At 39.7% G+C, this 16,305-nt stretch overlaps 1 protein-coding gene across 2 annotated transcripts in view; it reads right to left on the bottom strand.

Moving 5' to 3' along the window:
- Window positions 1-16,305, bottom strand: part of wdr7 (WD repeat domain 7) — a 100,838-nt gene that overhangs the window by 25,853 nt on the left and 58,680 nt on the right. For both annotated transcript variants that reach the window (XM_080874157.1, XM_080874156.1), the window contains exon 23: window positions 4,044-4,271. In XM_080874157.1, the coding sequence (XP_080730283.1) occupies window positions 4,044-4,271 (228 nt within the window). The remainder of the gene's footprint in view (window positions 1-4,043; window positions 4,272-16,305) is intronic.

Raw genomic sequence — 16,305 nt, forward strand, 5'->3', positions numbered from 1 at the left:
CTTTATTGCTGCTTGGTGAAAACAATGAAGCATGCAAATCAGGTACGTTTGTGCACTTTTGACCCCCAGCAGGTAAGCAAATACTGACGTGAACTCAAATCTATCAATGTTTTATAAAAAGCATCAATAAGCTTAAAAACCGCGGACTATAAATATCAGCAGAAATATGGGGCTCCATGACCTCTGACCTCCACTTAGTGATCGTTACAAATAACAGCTGCACAGAAATCAATTACAAATGAGTTTCTGGCTTTTTTTTTAAAAAACACATTCATGTGTAAATGTTCAGTATCAACTTTCTACTCATATTGACAGTTTTATTTCAATCAAAATCAGTGAAAATAGAAAATAATCTTTAATGACAGTTAGAAAGACAATAGTGTAAAATGTTAAAAATGTTTCTGGGAGATTTCGGGATGCTTCCAAACAAAGATGAGCATTAATCGTCCTCAAACAGGCTAAATGTTATAACTTTAGTGGTTTTCTTAGTGTGAATCCATCAGAGCAGTGAGCCAGGGGACCGATTCTCTCCACCTAATGCAAAATAGGCTTTAGAGGTCATGAGGTCAAAGTTCATTAGTGTGAGCAGCAAATGTGGGTGGGGTGTGAGCATGACAAACCCTAAGGGAGCCCACTCTGACCACAGAGCCACATTTGCTCTTCGAAGCCTCATTATTTTACTTTTATTTCCTCGCAAGACAATTAAAGACGGCCGTTAACAGTCAGCGCTGTAATTGGCCGGATCGAGATTCAAATTTACAGCCCCTCCCCCCATTCCCAGCGAGAGGAAGGCTTTGACTCAGGGTTCATTTCTCACAGCGGACATCTTTGTTTAAAGGCAGCACTGGGCTCCCAAATGAACTGATTGCTATTGACAAAGCATCAGTCGGCCATAATGAGCTGTTAGTTAGGGCAGTAAACATGTCACATTAACACACAGAGGATGATTAGAGGAAGAGGAGGAAGGAGGGAAGAAGGAAGGAAGGAAGACTGAGGGGGAGAAGTACAGTGTGTGATATAGTGACAGATTGGTGACGTCTAAAATTTACCAGGCCGAAACGAGCGCTAACAGGCTTTGTGCTTTCTTTTCTCCATCTGCTAACTGCCCCTTCTCCCTCTCTTCCTCTGTTTGAGCTTAAATGCGAGGTGAAGGTAAATCAATGCTGGGTTGGTTAGTGGATGAGAGCTGGATCAGACTGGCTGCAGAGTGCTTGACATAGACGGAGAGGAAAAACAAGACAAAAAGAGAAAGAATGAAGGTTTTAGCTCATGTAGAGACGCTGTGCAGCTACATGAGAAGTGTAATGTAATGTCCATCATTACATTGTATAACCCTGTAGTCAGTCTCACCCCGTCTACATCTGGTAATAACTGGCCTGCAGATCCAGATCATCAGGATATGACAGGCATGCATTATGCCATTTTTTCTGTGTATTATTGCCAATGTCTGAAAGGATTTTAACAAACGAACGACCAAATGATGAGATCTTTCCTGATTCTCTATGTGGCTACATCACTTTTCACAAGTTATCTGCTGTTAATGTAATTTCTTCCTTGTAAATTTTCCAGTGTTTGAGGGTTTTTCCCCCCATAAATGTACAACTTTGAGCTTGAAAGTTTCCAACATTTTCTCCCCTTCTGTTTGTTTCTCAAGTGTTGATGAAGAAACTGTTCTATTTCTTGTATCCCACTCACAGCAGCAGAGACATTTCTACCTTCCGTTACCTGCTTCTCCCTGTTAAATCTCCTACAACACAAAGTAAAACTCAATTTCCAATCAGCTCTCATGAATGTTTGAAAATGCCACGGATCAGACTTGAGTGGGCCTCAGAGGGGACTCGGAGCATTTTGACATTTACTGTGAGCTTTTTATTGTCCAGAGACTGAACACACTGATGTTCAGTTTGTTTCTCCTATCCTGCCCAACAGCAGGATAATTCCTCCCCCCACCCCCGCCATCATCGGTCCATCCGTCCATCCTTAAGCTCGATTCTCCCCCCCCACCCCCGCCATATGAAAACATCAATCTATACTACAGGCTACTGTACCCTCCCACTCTCTAGGCGGACAGCTCTCATTCATCACACACTGCGCTGTACGCCAACAACACCGATCCATCTTTCAATTTCATAACAGAGTGAGGGAGGAAGGGGGGGGGGGACAACAAACTGAACAAGAGTAGTAAAAAGGAGGAGGAGGAGGAGGAGGTAGGAGTAACAAAAAGCTATGGAAAGAGAAAGCATAAAAACATCCTAAACTGTGCTGCAGTGTATACATAACCAGATTATTATGACCATAAGATGACCCAATATAAGAGAATATGTGCACACGCACCCTTCCACCATTTAATTACAATCTACTAGTATCAACTATATCTGATCTTGAATTCACCACTTTCAAGTCAAAATAGAAACTTTAAGACCTTTAAGGCCTAGCAGACCACTTCCTGTGTCCGCAACATCTAACTTCATGGGAAATTTTGCTAATAGAGAACATAATACTTGATTTTTCAACTCTGGAGGTTTCTGCTAAATGAAAAAAAAAAAAAAAAAAAAAATGCATATTGGCTTTAAAATTGATCAGCGCCGTTTTGGGCATTTTTGTAAAAGACTGAAAAATAGAAACCAAACGTTAGCCACACAGGGTTGTTAATTAACTCATTTTCCATATAAGCATGGCTGAAACTAGAATAAATCTTAAGGAGTAGTTTCAATGTGTTCATATTCATATTTACATGCAATGCTGATGATTGTTTTAAAAAGCAGTTATAATTAATAGCTTTTCGGCGTCTCCAGTCGTGAAGTATGGCTCCAGGAAATCAATTAAATCTGGAGTTGTTTTCATCTCATGACATGGATTTAAGGTTTCTGGTGCGTGTGTGTGTCCACACAGGTGAGCCGACTGCTGTGTGCAGGTCCAGCTAAGAAGCATCACGCTCCACAGCCTATCGGCGAGAGCGCAGGCTGTGTCACCCGGCGGATGTCCCCCTCCCCTCCCCCAGAGGCAGCCAATCAGAGCACGGGAGCAGTGGGACGGAAGAGCACCTCTACTTAGTGCAGGTTTGATGCCCACCAAGGTCCAGCGCTGCAGGCACAGCGTGGCACAGGGCCGGGCTCGCCGAGTGTGTGTGGAAGTCAGCACCAAGCTCCTTAAGGTGTCAAGCTTGGCAGGTGAAAATCAATCCCATCTCTACTCACCTCTAATCCTGCACTGAAGTTTCTACTATGTCAGTTGTGGAGTTGTGGATGTTTACGGGGTGTCTTTAGGATGTTTTTTACTTCAGTTTAGTTGGCTAGATGCTTTTAAAATTTGATTGGGTTTAAGTTGGGAACCAATTAAACCTCATAAAATAATAATAAAACTGTGCTATTGGTGGCTTTTGGAGCATTTTAGTGGAATTACCTGACAATAACTATGGGCTTGTATGTGGCACAATCAAGAAAGTTTATTTTTATTTGTTTGTCACTTATTAATTAGTAGGTACTGTACTATACAGTCACTTCTGGCTCCAAAAACCCAACACAGCAGCAACCAAAACTCTATCGCTGAGCAAGTAAATTCAGTAGCGCAGAAATGGGCAAAAAAAAAAGAAAAAAGAAAAAAGAAAAAAAAAGAAAGAAAGAAAGAAACCGTTACAGGCTTCTGAAAGCTGAAAACACACAGTCCTGAGAGTCTCTACAGGTTATTATCATAAAGCAGTAGGACACAACACACCTGCTATGGTGAAACCTGCTATGGTGAAACCTGCTATGGTGAAACCTGCCAGGACTAGAGATTTTCTGCAGAATTTACACAAACATAAAAATGTAAAACCTATAAGCACCACAGCCATATCCATCCAAAGGTTTTTAAGATTTCTCTTAACCTATCAAACTAAACAAAATGTGCACATCTTGGTGGTCCATTTGAAGAATTTTGGGCTGCAAATTTAACCAAATAAATTAGATTAGATTAGATAAAACTTTATTAATCCCTCGGGTGGGTTCCTCTGGGAAATTCGGTAAATGTGTTATCATGAGTGTGTTTGCAGTTTCTGGACTTACAGGTGTGTCTGGCCAGGGAGTAGTTGGACGATCCTCCGCTGGTCAGTCCAAAACCTTCGGGTGCCTGTCCACCAGCTCGAGCCCGGGCCGAGCCCTTCGGGGGTTCGATCTCTGCGCCAAATTCAGCCCCAATGACTCCCAGAAGGACGATGGCAGTGGCCTGTTTACGGCGCTCCTCGTAAGAGTTGGAGATCTTCTTCGCATTTGGCGGGAGGTTAGACAGACAACCTTAAGAGAGAGACGGCGAGAATATTGTTGGATTGTTTGAAATATTGCCTAAACAGAAAAGAGATCAACATACAAACTCCATGTTTAGAGAAAGAAGTACAAACATATAGTCAAAAATCTAAAAACTAGCATGAGAATTTTTTAACACTGCCCCCTTGTGATGGTAAACAGCTACAAAATATAGAGGTTCCGCTGTAAAGCTTGCCACCACAGGTGTTTTCAACTCGGAAATAATTTATTCAGTATGACCGAAATAAGTGACTGAATCCAACAAGTCAACAGGAGGTCAGGACTGAGGACTGGTTCCTATAAACCCCGGGTTTACCGCAACTACAGGTATCGCCCCCTGGTGACTATTTAAAAACACAACAGGGTTAAGGCCCTTCCAGAAAACTCCAGAAAATTACGATCATCTGGTTGAGGTATTGTTAAACTTTCTGTGTTTGAAATTGGAATTAACAAGTCTGAAGCTTAGTTTGACCAACTCAAACATCTTTTGCCAAGAACCTCCAGGCTTCTTTCAAGGCCCTGAACCATATAGTTAAACGTAATCAGGAGAACCAGAAAACATGGATTTTATTTCTCTTTTCATGCATTCTATTGGTTTTTAGACACTGCATTTATTTTAAAAGATCTGTAGATCGATATATATCATTCAGATCAGTGTGAGGACCACATTATTATTGAGTAATTTTTTTTTTGTTTTTTACTTTTTAATTTCTGTCCTTCCTTTTACACTGAAGTGAAAAGTGGTTTGAAAAAAGAAAAAAAAAAAAAAGGGGGTGGGGGTCTCCAGTGAGCTGATAACAACTGAACAGGCACACGTCTATTGTCCTGGTATTAATCATCACACACACACGTCATTGTCACGCTGAAAGCCTTTAGTCACAGTGCAAACACATTTACACACAGACGGTCGTGTTCACAGACCTCTGGAAAGATTTTGGGTGTGTGTGTGTGTGTGTGTGTGTGTGTGTGTGTGTGTGTGTGTGTGTGTGTGTGTGTGTGAGAGAGAGAGCGAGAGTTTTGGGGGGGAGTCCTTTTGTGTCCATCAACACGACCCCAAAATAACCTCTTTTGTGAGCACGTGTGCGATGGGGTCTGCACAGTGGGGAAACTCTGAGAGTGTGTGTGTGTGTATATCACAGTAGGAGATGAGAGCTCCTTACACACTTTGGATCAAGGCCCCAATAAGGACTACATAAAAAGTGTGTTGAGCCCCCCCACACACACACACACACACACACACACACCTCTCCACCCTCTGATATCTAATTCTTATTTTTCTCTCTCTCTGGATGAGCAAGCACAGCATTGTTATGAATTTGTATTGCAGGGTGAACAAGCACTCACTCACAATGAACACACACACACACACACAGATACACACACCCACAAGAAGAGGTGGCGTGAGCGAGCACACTTGGTGTGTTGAATAGAAACCGAGTGAGAGGGCTAGCCACTGCTGGGTCTGCATCCTGTCCATGTTCATGGCCCTTGCCATTACTACAAGTGTCCCACAGGGATCTATACTTGGGCCTCTTAAAAAAATTAATTAATTTAAAAAAAATTACCACCCACAACTAATGTACGTACTTTTTTTGTTTTAAACAGATGATTTTATATGCCACTGGCTATTTCTGAAAACACTGAAAAAAAAAAAAAAAAAAAAGAAGCTTGTTATAGACCAAACATGGAGAAAATCCAGCATTATGATTACATTACAGGTTCTGGTTGGAGCGATCCTTCCGCTTGCATGTTACGATTCGGCGTTGGCAGTGTATTGTTTTAGGCGTTTTGTTTTGGCGTGACTGTTATGTGTTTCCTGTTTTACTTTGAAAGTCTGTTATCTTAGTGTTCAGTTTACGTTTCCTTGTCTCGTCAGGTCTTATTTGCCCCAGCTGTGTATCCCTCCTGTGGTCCATTCCCTAATTGCTCCTTCTATGTATTTAAGCCCTGTGTTTCTGTATGTCATGGTCGCGATCTTCCCCCCCCCGTTGTAAATAGTTTGGCGCCTTGTGTTTGGTGATGTAAATAAATGTCGTATCTTGCTTTAAATCTCGTTTTGGGATTATTTTTGTGGAAGTTGCACGCCGGTTGCCTAGGCCGGGGTGTAACATGCAGCAGAACTGAACCAGGACTACCATCCCCTGCTGTAGTCCAAAATGGTAGAGCTGGAGTTGGTCTCAGGGAAAAGCCACAACAGTGACCTGATGGTTCTTATGGTTTCCTGCTAACTGCAGGAAACATGAGAAGGGAATGATCTGTGCCTTCCAGATATAAACCGCTAAGCTCCTAATTAAACAATTTTATTTTGGTCCTGAAATACTCAACATGTTTAATTTAAATAGACTGTAACACACATATTATGAACGGGGATAGATTGATATGGCCTTTTCAGAGCCAATAATGATAATCGATATTACAGAAGACCGATAACTAATATCAGAAAAATAATAAGACATTTGCTGTACAAGAAAACAAAAATAAAATTAAGAATAAAACAGTTTTTCTTCAATAATAAAAATGTATACATGAAAAAAAAAAACATTGCAGGCAAGTAGTTATTTAACGCTCTGCTTCTTCATTCCCAATTACTTTTAATAATTCATTAGCAGTAATATATTGATTGTAATGACACAGATAATCAGACAGTATAATCAGTGGCTTTAGTGATCTGATAATGAAATCAAATCGGCCAGGTAAACCACAACCTTCAGAGGTGTTATCTGGACATCAGAGTGTAGTTAGATCCACCTGGATTAAAAATGACTATAAGAGTCACCATTACTGTATTTTGGACTAAGTAAAAATGTGGTTTTGTTTTATCCCCACGGTGTTTCTTCTCTGTCCCTTGTTTTGAGCTCAGGACCCCCTTTCCCCCCTCCTGCCTCCAATATTTCCATACTATATCTTGATGCTCTTTATAATGAGATTGCTTTAGACCAGCTGTCATTTGGAAGAAGGCCCAGCGGCCGCCTCTGATAAATGGATTACAGATGGCATCCATCCTTCGGGCCAGACTGGGCCAGTAGATAACAGAATTAGAGATAGACTCCCAACCAGAATCACTAAAAAGTTCAGGTTAACAGAGAGGAAAGTGAAAGTAAAGACAGAGACAGATGGGGGACGAAATAAAGGCATTTAAGTTTTTAGTAGACAAGGTTGGTCAGAACAACCAAGCACAAGTACATTCTTGGTAATTTCATTTGTCTAAGCAAAGTCTAACCAAAATACTCTTTGGAACTCCAAAGAAAGACTTTTTAGCTCTGCAATAACTTTCATCTTTTCTCAGCTGCATTTTGCTGGCTATTACCAACTTTAAGTGCCGTAGAGCAGTGGTCCCCAACCTTTTTTGCGCCACGGACCGGTTTATGCCCGACAATATATTCATGGACCGGCCTTTATGGTGTCGCGGATTAATACAACAAATTAAAACTAGTACCGGTACCGAAAAAAAAAGAAGATTTATTCATATTCAGGAGGAGGGCGATAACAAAATAACGCTGAAAACCCTGAAAACCATACATTTCACACCTGAGCCTCAACTCTTGCGGCCTGGTACCAAACGACTCACGGAGGGGTACTAGTCCAAGGCCCGGGGGTTGGGGACCGCTGCCGTAGAGTCCTCCTCATTTTTGAATCAGAGATGTATTTGATAACTACTCATATACAACTCAAGTCTTAGACTCAAGCTTCAAAAATTCAGTCAATCCTCTTTCCAACAAGTTAAAACCTCTTCAACAAAAACAATCGGGTTAAACAAACAGCAAAAGGATAGAAGACCTTAAAGGGAACATCTATGAAGTTGGAAATACTACAACAATAGACAACAAGCAGCAAGTTTCTAGCCACCAAAATCATGTGCTTTCTAGTCAAACAGAGCAGACAAGAAATTATAAAGAACACACAACATGAATATCATCGTGTCTTCTGTAAAGTAAATACCATGAGTGACTGATGCAGCAAATCCACGTTCATGTGTGTTAATAAACTTACACTTCCTGGAAAATTTTTCTTCACTCTGCATCATGAAAACCCATCAGGTGGAACGCTTCTGAAGCCATCAACAATCAGAAATGGACGACAAGCTAACAGAGCAGTAGCTTCACCATTTTTGAGACAAATAAAGTTTCTCTCATCTTTTCTTTTCTTTTTAACAGCATTTATTTTATGTCACTTAGAGCTGGGCGATAGAACGATAACGATATGTATCGCGATATAACTTTTACTCGATAGAGAAATTAAGCTATCGCGATAGACCTCGCCGCTCTTGTCCTTTTTTTTTTTTTTTTTTTTTTTTTTTTAAAGGTCAGCCAATCCAAATTAAGTAGCGCAGAGCCGAACCAATCACAGCCGCAGCGTCACGTCGCGTGACTTGTTACGTACAGCACAAGTGCCAAGCCGCACGTGTGTTTGTTTGGGAAGCAGCCAGCGGGTAATGGAGCCAGCGGGTAATGGAGGAAATGAGTGTGCCGACTAGAAAAATCAACCGAGCGTGACCGAAGAGAAAACAGATGATGGTTCCAATGCCGGAGAGATTGTCGAACGGAAGAGCCATAGAAGTTCCGTAGTGTGAAGGTATTTCGGCTATTTCAAGTCTGACAAAAAATAGAGTAGCGTGCACTGTAAATTGTGCCGAAAGCAAGTCTGGAAATACAATAAACTGGTGCATGCGTCACACTGTGCACCACGTTATTGTTTCGGTGAAATGAATTTCTACAATACTGTTAATTCTACTCTCTGCAGTGTTTAAATGCTTACATATACACACAGTTACTGTCCCTCCACACTTACGACTCGGTTCTGCTTCTATGCCCCAGCTTTGTTTACTTTTCCCCACCGAGGCTTCTAGACTTCTGATTGGCCAACATTTCGGTACGGTTAGGAATCTAGCGCCACCTGCTGCTTTGGCATGTTCCTAGCAGCGTTTTTCTTCATTTCTGCCTTTATGTGTGGACGGGATTATTTTTTTAAAACGAAAACGGAAAATCTCCGTTTTCAAAAATACCCGTGTACGTGTGGACGTAGCCTCAGTCTCTGACTGGAAGCGCTAATTCGTCATTCGGCTTTTGTCAGACTAAAGTAACTGTTAAAACTGTTTGAAAAGCTCAGCTATACAACAAGGAGAGATTGAGAATTTCCTTTTAGTTCTCAGTTTATTTCATATTGACAAAAGTTAGTCAGTTTTGTCTGTTCTTCTGTAAAACAAACTAAGATTTATTTTTAGAATTAATATTTTGTTTCTAAGTGGAATTGACAATTTAGTCTGTTTCGTTTGTTCTATTTTGAAACTTAAACGCTTTAGCGGCTGCCTTTTGTGTAGTTTGCAATATTTGCCTTTATTTATCTGAAAAAGTCTCATGTTCCTTAAGTACATCTACCCTGTTGAACTTATTATGGGAAATAAATATTTAAATAAAAACAAGCTGCTGATTATTTCACATTTTACTTGTGAGCAACGGCACATTTAAATCTTACAAATATAGTTATTTGGCTTATATCGTGATAGATATCGTTATCGCCTGAAATGAAAAAAACATATCGTGATATGAAAAAAATCTCATATCGCCCAGCTCTAATGTCACTTATCGCGCATTTTCACTCTGAAGAGCCAGATGACTATATTATATTCAGATTTAGTTTACCAGTCACATGTTAACTAGTGAAACTGACTCTTATATAGTCACTTTATTGTTATTTCCTCACATCTACCTGGACTCAAAAAAATATTATTAAACACCGTACTGTGGATGAGATCACAGAGGCCCAACAGGTTGAACTAACAGGTAAACAGGATTTTGAACTAATCCTAATTGTTTGTACAATCATGAAAGTGACGAGCCGATAATGACGAGCTTTGATTTGACATGTTAAAACCATTAAAACGACTTGCTGGCTGGTGAGATGTGAGGCAGTATCACTTCCTGTCCAGTGTGTACCTGCTGCCTCGGTTTCTGCCCGCGTGCACAGTGTGATTGATTTTTGAAGCCTATCGATCCGCTTCCTTTGCGACCAGCAGATCTATTATAATGACATTGTATTTAAATCCTATTTGTTGGGCAAGCTGCTCCCAAACATAACCCAATAAACTAAAGAGGGGGACGGACGAGCTCCCCTCCGTGCGCGCCTCCGCTTGGCTAAATCTTCATAAAAACCAGAAATGGATTGGGATAAAAAGGCTTTCTGGCTGAAATGACATTATCCATAAAGGAAGGAATCCATTAAAAAAAGGGCAGGACGGTGTAATGCAACAACCTGTGGAGTCCATGCAGTTAAATTATGGACGTGTCATAAAAAGGAGAACAACTGAAATGTCACCGAGCATTAAAAAAAGGCTGTAACCTTTAAGAGGTAGCTTTATTTCAATGATAATAACAAGAAATATCACCAGAATGCCTTTGCTTTTAATTGTATTTAATTATATTTAAGTAATGTTATTGAATGTACTGTGAGGACTGAGGTCAGCTTGCTTGTAATTTGACAGAACTGAAAGGGTTTTTTTTTTTTTAAATAATGATTAATGATGACTGATGACGGAACAGAGAAAAACCACAAAGCTGTGTCCACAGGAATAACGTCAGGACCTCATTTTAAATAAAATGTAAGAATAGTGCTTGAAAGGAAATTCATATCAGAAGAAAGAAACTGAAAAGAACTGGAAGGAAGGAAGGAAGGAAGGAGGCAAGACCTAAAAGAAGGAAAGAAGGAAAGATCCAAAGAAAGAAAGAAGGAAGAAAGGAAACATTGAAAGACAGAAGGAACACTGTATGGAGAAAAGAATGATAGAAGGGAGAGAGAGAGAAAAAGAAAGCCTGAAAGAAAGAGGGTCAGCTCAAAGGACACAAGGGAATAAAGGAGGACGGAATGAATGAATTCTGAGTGGAAGAAGGAAGGAAGGAAGGAAGGAAGGGAACACTAAAAGAAGGAAGGATAGAAGGAAGGAAGAAAATGGAGAGAGAGAGAAAGAGAAACCAAAAGGAAGGAGGAGGAAATGAAGAAAAAGGAAAAAAGAATGATGGAAGGAAGGACGAAACCAATGCTGAAAGGAGGGAAGACTGACAGAAATAAAGGAAAAGAAGGAAAGCTAAGTAAATAAAGGACCAAAAGGAAGGAAGAAGGACAGAGAAAAACCAAAAGACTGATGGAAGGAAGTAATATGGAAGACTGAAAGGAATAAGGAAGAAAAAAAAAAGAACGAATGAAGGAAGGAAAGGAGAGGTGTTGTCTGATTGACATGAAGTTGTAAAGGGGCTGCTGACAGAAAATAAATGTTTTTGATTATCAGTGTTTCATTTAGAAATTTAAACAGATTAACTGATTGATCATATTTAATTTAAAAAACAACTTCACTGATCGACCAGACAGACATCTGCTGTGGCGACTGTAAAATTAAACGCTGTCTAAATTTAATTTAACCTTAACACATTTACGCCACTGAGTCAAACACTTTCATTCAGATAATCAATAATTTAATAATAATAATAATAATAATAAGCAATAATCAATTACAAGTAATAGTTAGTACAATACTGCACTATGTTTATGTGTGAGACACCCAGATCAATAATTAAGCTGTATTTTTTAAATATCTTATATTTCTGGTAATCAAAGCTACAACCCTCCCATCCCTGCCTCCTACTGCTGCAGCTACAGCCCTGCAATCTTCCCATCATGCACCTCAGCTCTGCCTCCATTGGTAATCAATGGGAGACTGGTAAAACCTGATCACCAGGGACTGAGGGAGGGGATCAATACCAGCAGGAAACTGATGTGAGAACGAAGGAGAGGGAGGAGGTGGAAGAGAACGACAGACTGAAGGAAAAAGAAATGAAGAGCTCAAAACAAACTCCCGAGCACGGCCTCGAGGGTTACATTTCTGTCCGTTAAGGAAAAACTTCCATAAAACAAAGAAATCCCAGGCTCGTGGGGAGGAGGGAAAGGGGGAAACTGTCCTTACAGCAAATGTCAGGAGACAGAAAATCTGGGTGAAATAATTGAAAACACAATTAAGTTGATAGAGAAAAAAGATTCGAGTCCTGAAACGGTGGCTGCCCTTCCAACCGGCCCGAGTCCATCTGAAGGTTAAGTGTATTTTATTTGCCATCTTAAGACAGAGACAGGAGAGCTATCTGCGCTCACCAGCTTCAATTAGACGAGGGTACGGAGGGAGGGTCAGCGGGGAGTCCACAAGACACACCCCAAACAAACTGGATTCAGGTTCATAAGAGGAAGCAAGCAGCCCTGAACCAGACTGTGCTGATCATTCATCAGATTTCAGACTTTTATTTCCTAAATGGTTCAAATTCCTTCCAGAACAGACGTGTGATCAAAGCAAAGCACTTCACAGTGTCACCACTCAAACATTAAAAGCAGTATTTCCCCACATATAAATTTAACTGGCCACATCTGTTGTTGTTTTTTTGTTTGTTTTTTTAAACCTTTAACTTTAAATGGAGACAAGCCTTGCCATTTTAGTTATTGTTCTCTCAAGTCTTGGCATTTAGAGGGAAAAATAATTATTTTAACTGACATGTATTAAAATTTGTAATTTTTTACCTCCAAACATCCCCCTTTTTTTAAAAAAAATATTCAAAACATAAGGTTAGAGCTGGAGTCATCACTAACGACAGCATGAGGTTTAAATTATCCTGGGTCTGCTCTGAGACGGAGGAGCACTCTAACCAGAACCGCAGCAGGTCCAGAGCTGGTTCCTGTGTCGCTACACCGAGCAGAACATGGAGTAGAAGGTGCAGTCCAAGTCGGTGGAATTGGAGTTCGTCCACAGGATGAGAGACTCAGAGAGCGCTGGCTTCATTGCTTAGTTATACCTCACAAAGAACTTGGCAAAAATAAACAAAAAGCAATGATACTGGGAAATATTGTTCCAATTTTAACTAAGGATCTCAGTCTCTTTGATCAGTTCTTCGGGTTTCATTTCTTTTTGGTCTCTATGCTGGGTCATTTAACACTTAACCACATCACATTGATCTGATGGCTAGGGCTGACCCAGGCGTGGCCTGTATAACTTTATTATTATTATCATTACTATTATTATTATTCCCAGCATTTCAGAAACTCTGCTTTCTCAGCAGAAATAGATGCAGAGTAAACGCATGAAGGAGGAGTCTCCCGTTCCTCCTCCCAATCACATTAACTTCTCCGCACTTCATATTTCAGTCACACTGTATGAAAGTACAGTTTGGCAATATTGAGAGCCTGAGGTCTTATTTTTTAATCCTCCATTATCAGTTGTGTTTGTTTTGCAGTTTAATTTCCCCTCCGACAGGTTTTTAATACAGCTAATACTTTCGGTCCTTTGCAGCTGTCACTTTCATGCTGTTAATGGAGCAGTCTGAAAAATGAGTCTGGATGTTAATTTCACTAATGCAGAGACAGTGGACGGCCTCCACTGCACAGCGTCTTCATAAAGGAGAAATTATTTTTTATTAAAGCCACCGCGCCTTGGTCACACTCTCCTCTCGATCACAGATGAATCAAAGCCATGTGACAGAATTAGATTTCAGCTCTGCCAAATGAAAAGCATCACAACTTGGAGAAGGTAGAGGAAAACGATTTTCTCCACAAATGGAGGTTTGGGGTCTTTTTTTTTTTTTTTTTTTTTTTTTTTTTAAAATGGAGGAAAAAAACTGACTTAATCCCCAGAGATTTGGAACAATCACTGATTGAAAAGAAAGCAATGGTCAAACTTTTAGGATGCAGGTGGGCTACATCTCAGGTCTGGGCTGACTTAAAGAAGGGCCACACAATAGATGCATAGACAAACAGTGAAAAAAAAAAATCCATAAAAAAAAAAAAATCAATTAATGTTGGGAGCATAACACCTTAGTTGGATTAGATTTTGAACAAACTTGGATACTGTTTCAAGAACCAAAATCTTCTATTAAAAAATGTTGATTTGATGTACGATCCATCTGAACCTCAGTCACACGAAGGAAAACCGCGGCATGATCGCAGCACCACCAGAATAATTGCTGTTGTGTACAATGAACTTGTAATGCTGTTGCCTTTAAAGTTGTTTAAGACGACAACTTAAAATTGACTTTGACGTGTCAAGATGGTGATAAAACAGCAATAAGACAGAGTCAGTCTGCTACCAGTCTGCAACTGAATGGAGTGAAGTTGGCAGCTACATGCATAATAATGTGGTGATCAACTATGATAAATCCATGAAAATCACAAATCTGATGCCAACTTACATGAGCTAATGACTGCTGTCAGTGTCCAGCCAGAACCTCAGACTGGAAACTGAAATTAGTGATGTAGCTGCTGCAGGACTAACATTTCACTGCAAAACAAAAAACAAACAGGCACTCACCGCCCATCTGGTTATATACAGGAATATAACCAGAATACAAAGTGTTGGCAGCCAGCTGAGTCGAGTCCCCTATTGCAAAGAGATCCTAGATCAATATTTCATTGATCATTTTGAGTGTTGACTAATTTGTATTGCATTTACAATACATGAGATTAATGTCTAGCATGGATACTTTTACTTGCTCCTTCTTGCACATGTTCTCATTTCTTAACGTCTAGTCACATTTCGTTTTACATATTTGAACTTGGACTGAGCAGAAAATCTACGTTTATTTAACGTCACAAAAATTTGAACATTTATGATGTCATATTTTATTTTATATTTTTCTAATTGCTCTATTTGTGTTTCTTATACCTATAAAGCTCTTTGCAGCAGACACCATCAGCCCGGCACAATTTTCATTTTCATGATGACGTTCTTGCTTTGATTCAGTAATTAAACGCAACGTTCATATTTCCATTATATTATAAAGGCTGTACTGGCACTTCACTAGTTTGCAGCCACAATCCAAGGCAAAGAGTCAAACATACTTTTGTGTTTATAAAAATACCACAACATATAAATGTATGACTGCTCATTCACTTAAAGGTTAAATTAAATCAGTTTTGGTACTTCGGAGTTTGAGAATTGTTTAGTTTGTGACTCCTACTTTAATAATACATAAAAACAACAAAAACAAATCCCATCACTGGTTTGTTGTCAAAGAGCTCGATGGCTGCTGAATTGCAGAGAAATGGAGCAGAAATAACAGAGGAGCTTGATGACAGATTTACAGTTTGTTGTGTCGAGTCTGAAGTGTCGGATCAATTCAAGACGTCTGACAGTTAATCCGATCTGATTACACACAACGAGCAGATGTGAGCAGCCAGGAGACGAATTATCTGGGAACATCTGAACACAACGTTTTCCTGAACTCAATCACTGCCAACGGTGGTGGAAGCAGGAAGATGAAGGTGGAGCGAGCGAATGGGAACAATATGGACAGAAATACAGACAAGGCCGTGAAGGGGAGACAAAAGCACTGATAGAAAAATTACTACCAGTTATGTAGCCTCAAATATTATGATTATATACACGTCTTTAATATGGAGTTTCCATAGATTAGAAGAGTTTTTCTTCAAAGTAAAAGTGGAACAAATGGATTTAAATCCCTAGCTGTAAATGTTTATGCTTTCAAAACACTTTTTAATGAAAATATGATTTAGATATTATGATTTCATAAAGTAACCATTGACATGAGTACTGATTCAGCAGCAACAACGGGAACCGATTAGCATTAGCAGCTAACGTTACTTCTGTTTGCTTCCCACCTGCTCAATGTGCTCACATCAACTGTACTTAAATTCATTCAAAGTCACAGTAAAGTTGTTCTTATTTACATAATTTCTTGTTTGTACTAGCTGTATAGGCATGGGTAAAGTAATGGCCTTTACTCTCACGTCACTAAAGAAAAATCATCTGTTATGCTTCCTTGGCTGTATTCACGCGTTTAAAAAAAACAAAACAAAAAAAAACACTTGTAGAAATGTGAAAATTTAAATTAAAAAAAAAAAAAAAAAAAAAAAAAAAAAAAAACACAACCTCAAAATAATGCCTCAACATTTCAACGTGCCTCTAGTTGGCTCTGGAAACGAGTATCCATAAATACTGATAGTTATTATTTTTCCATCTTTCACCAAAGCATTGTTTATTTAG

The sequence above is a fragment of the Rhamphochromis sp. 'chilingali' genome (assembly GCF_963969265.1).
Source record: "Rhamphochromis sp. 'chilingali' genome assembly, chromosome: 2".
Classification (NCBI taxonomy): Eukaryota; Metazoa; Chordata; class Actinopteri; order Cichliformes; family Cichlidae; genus Rhamphochromis; species Rhamphochromis sp. 'chilingali'.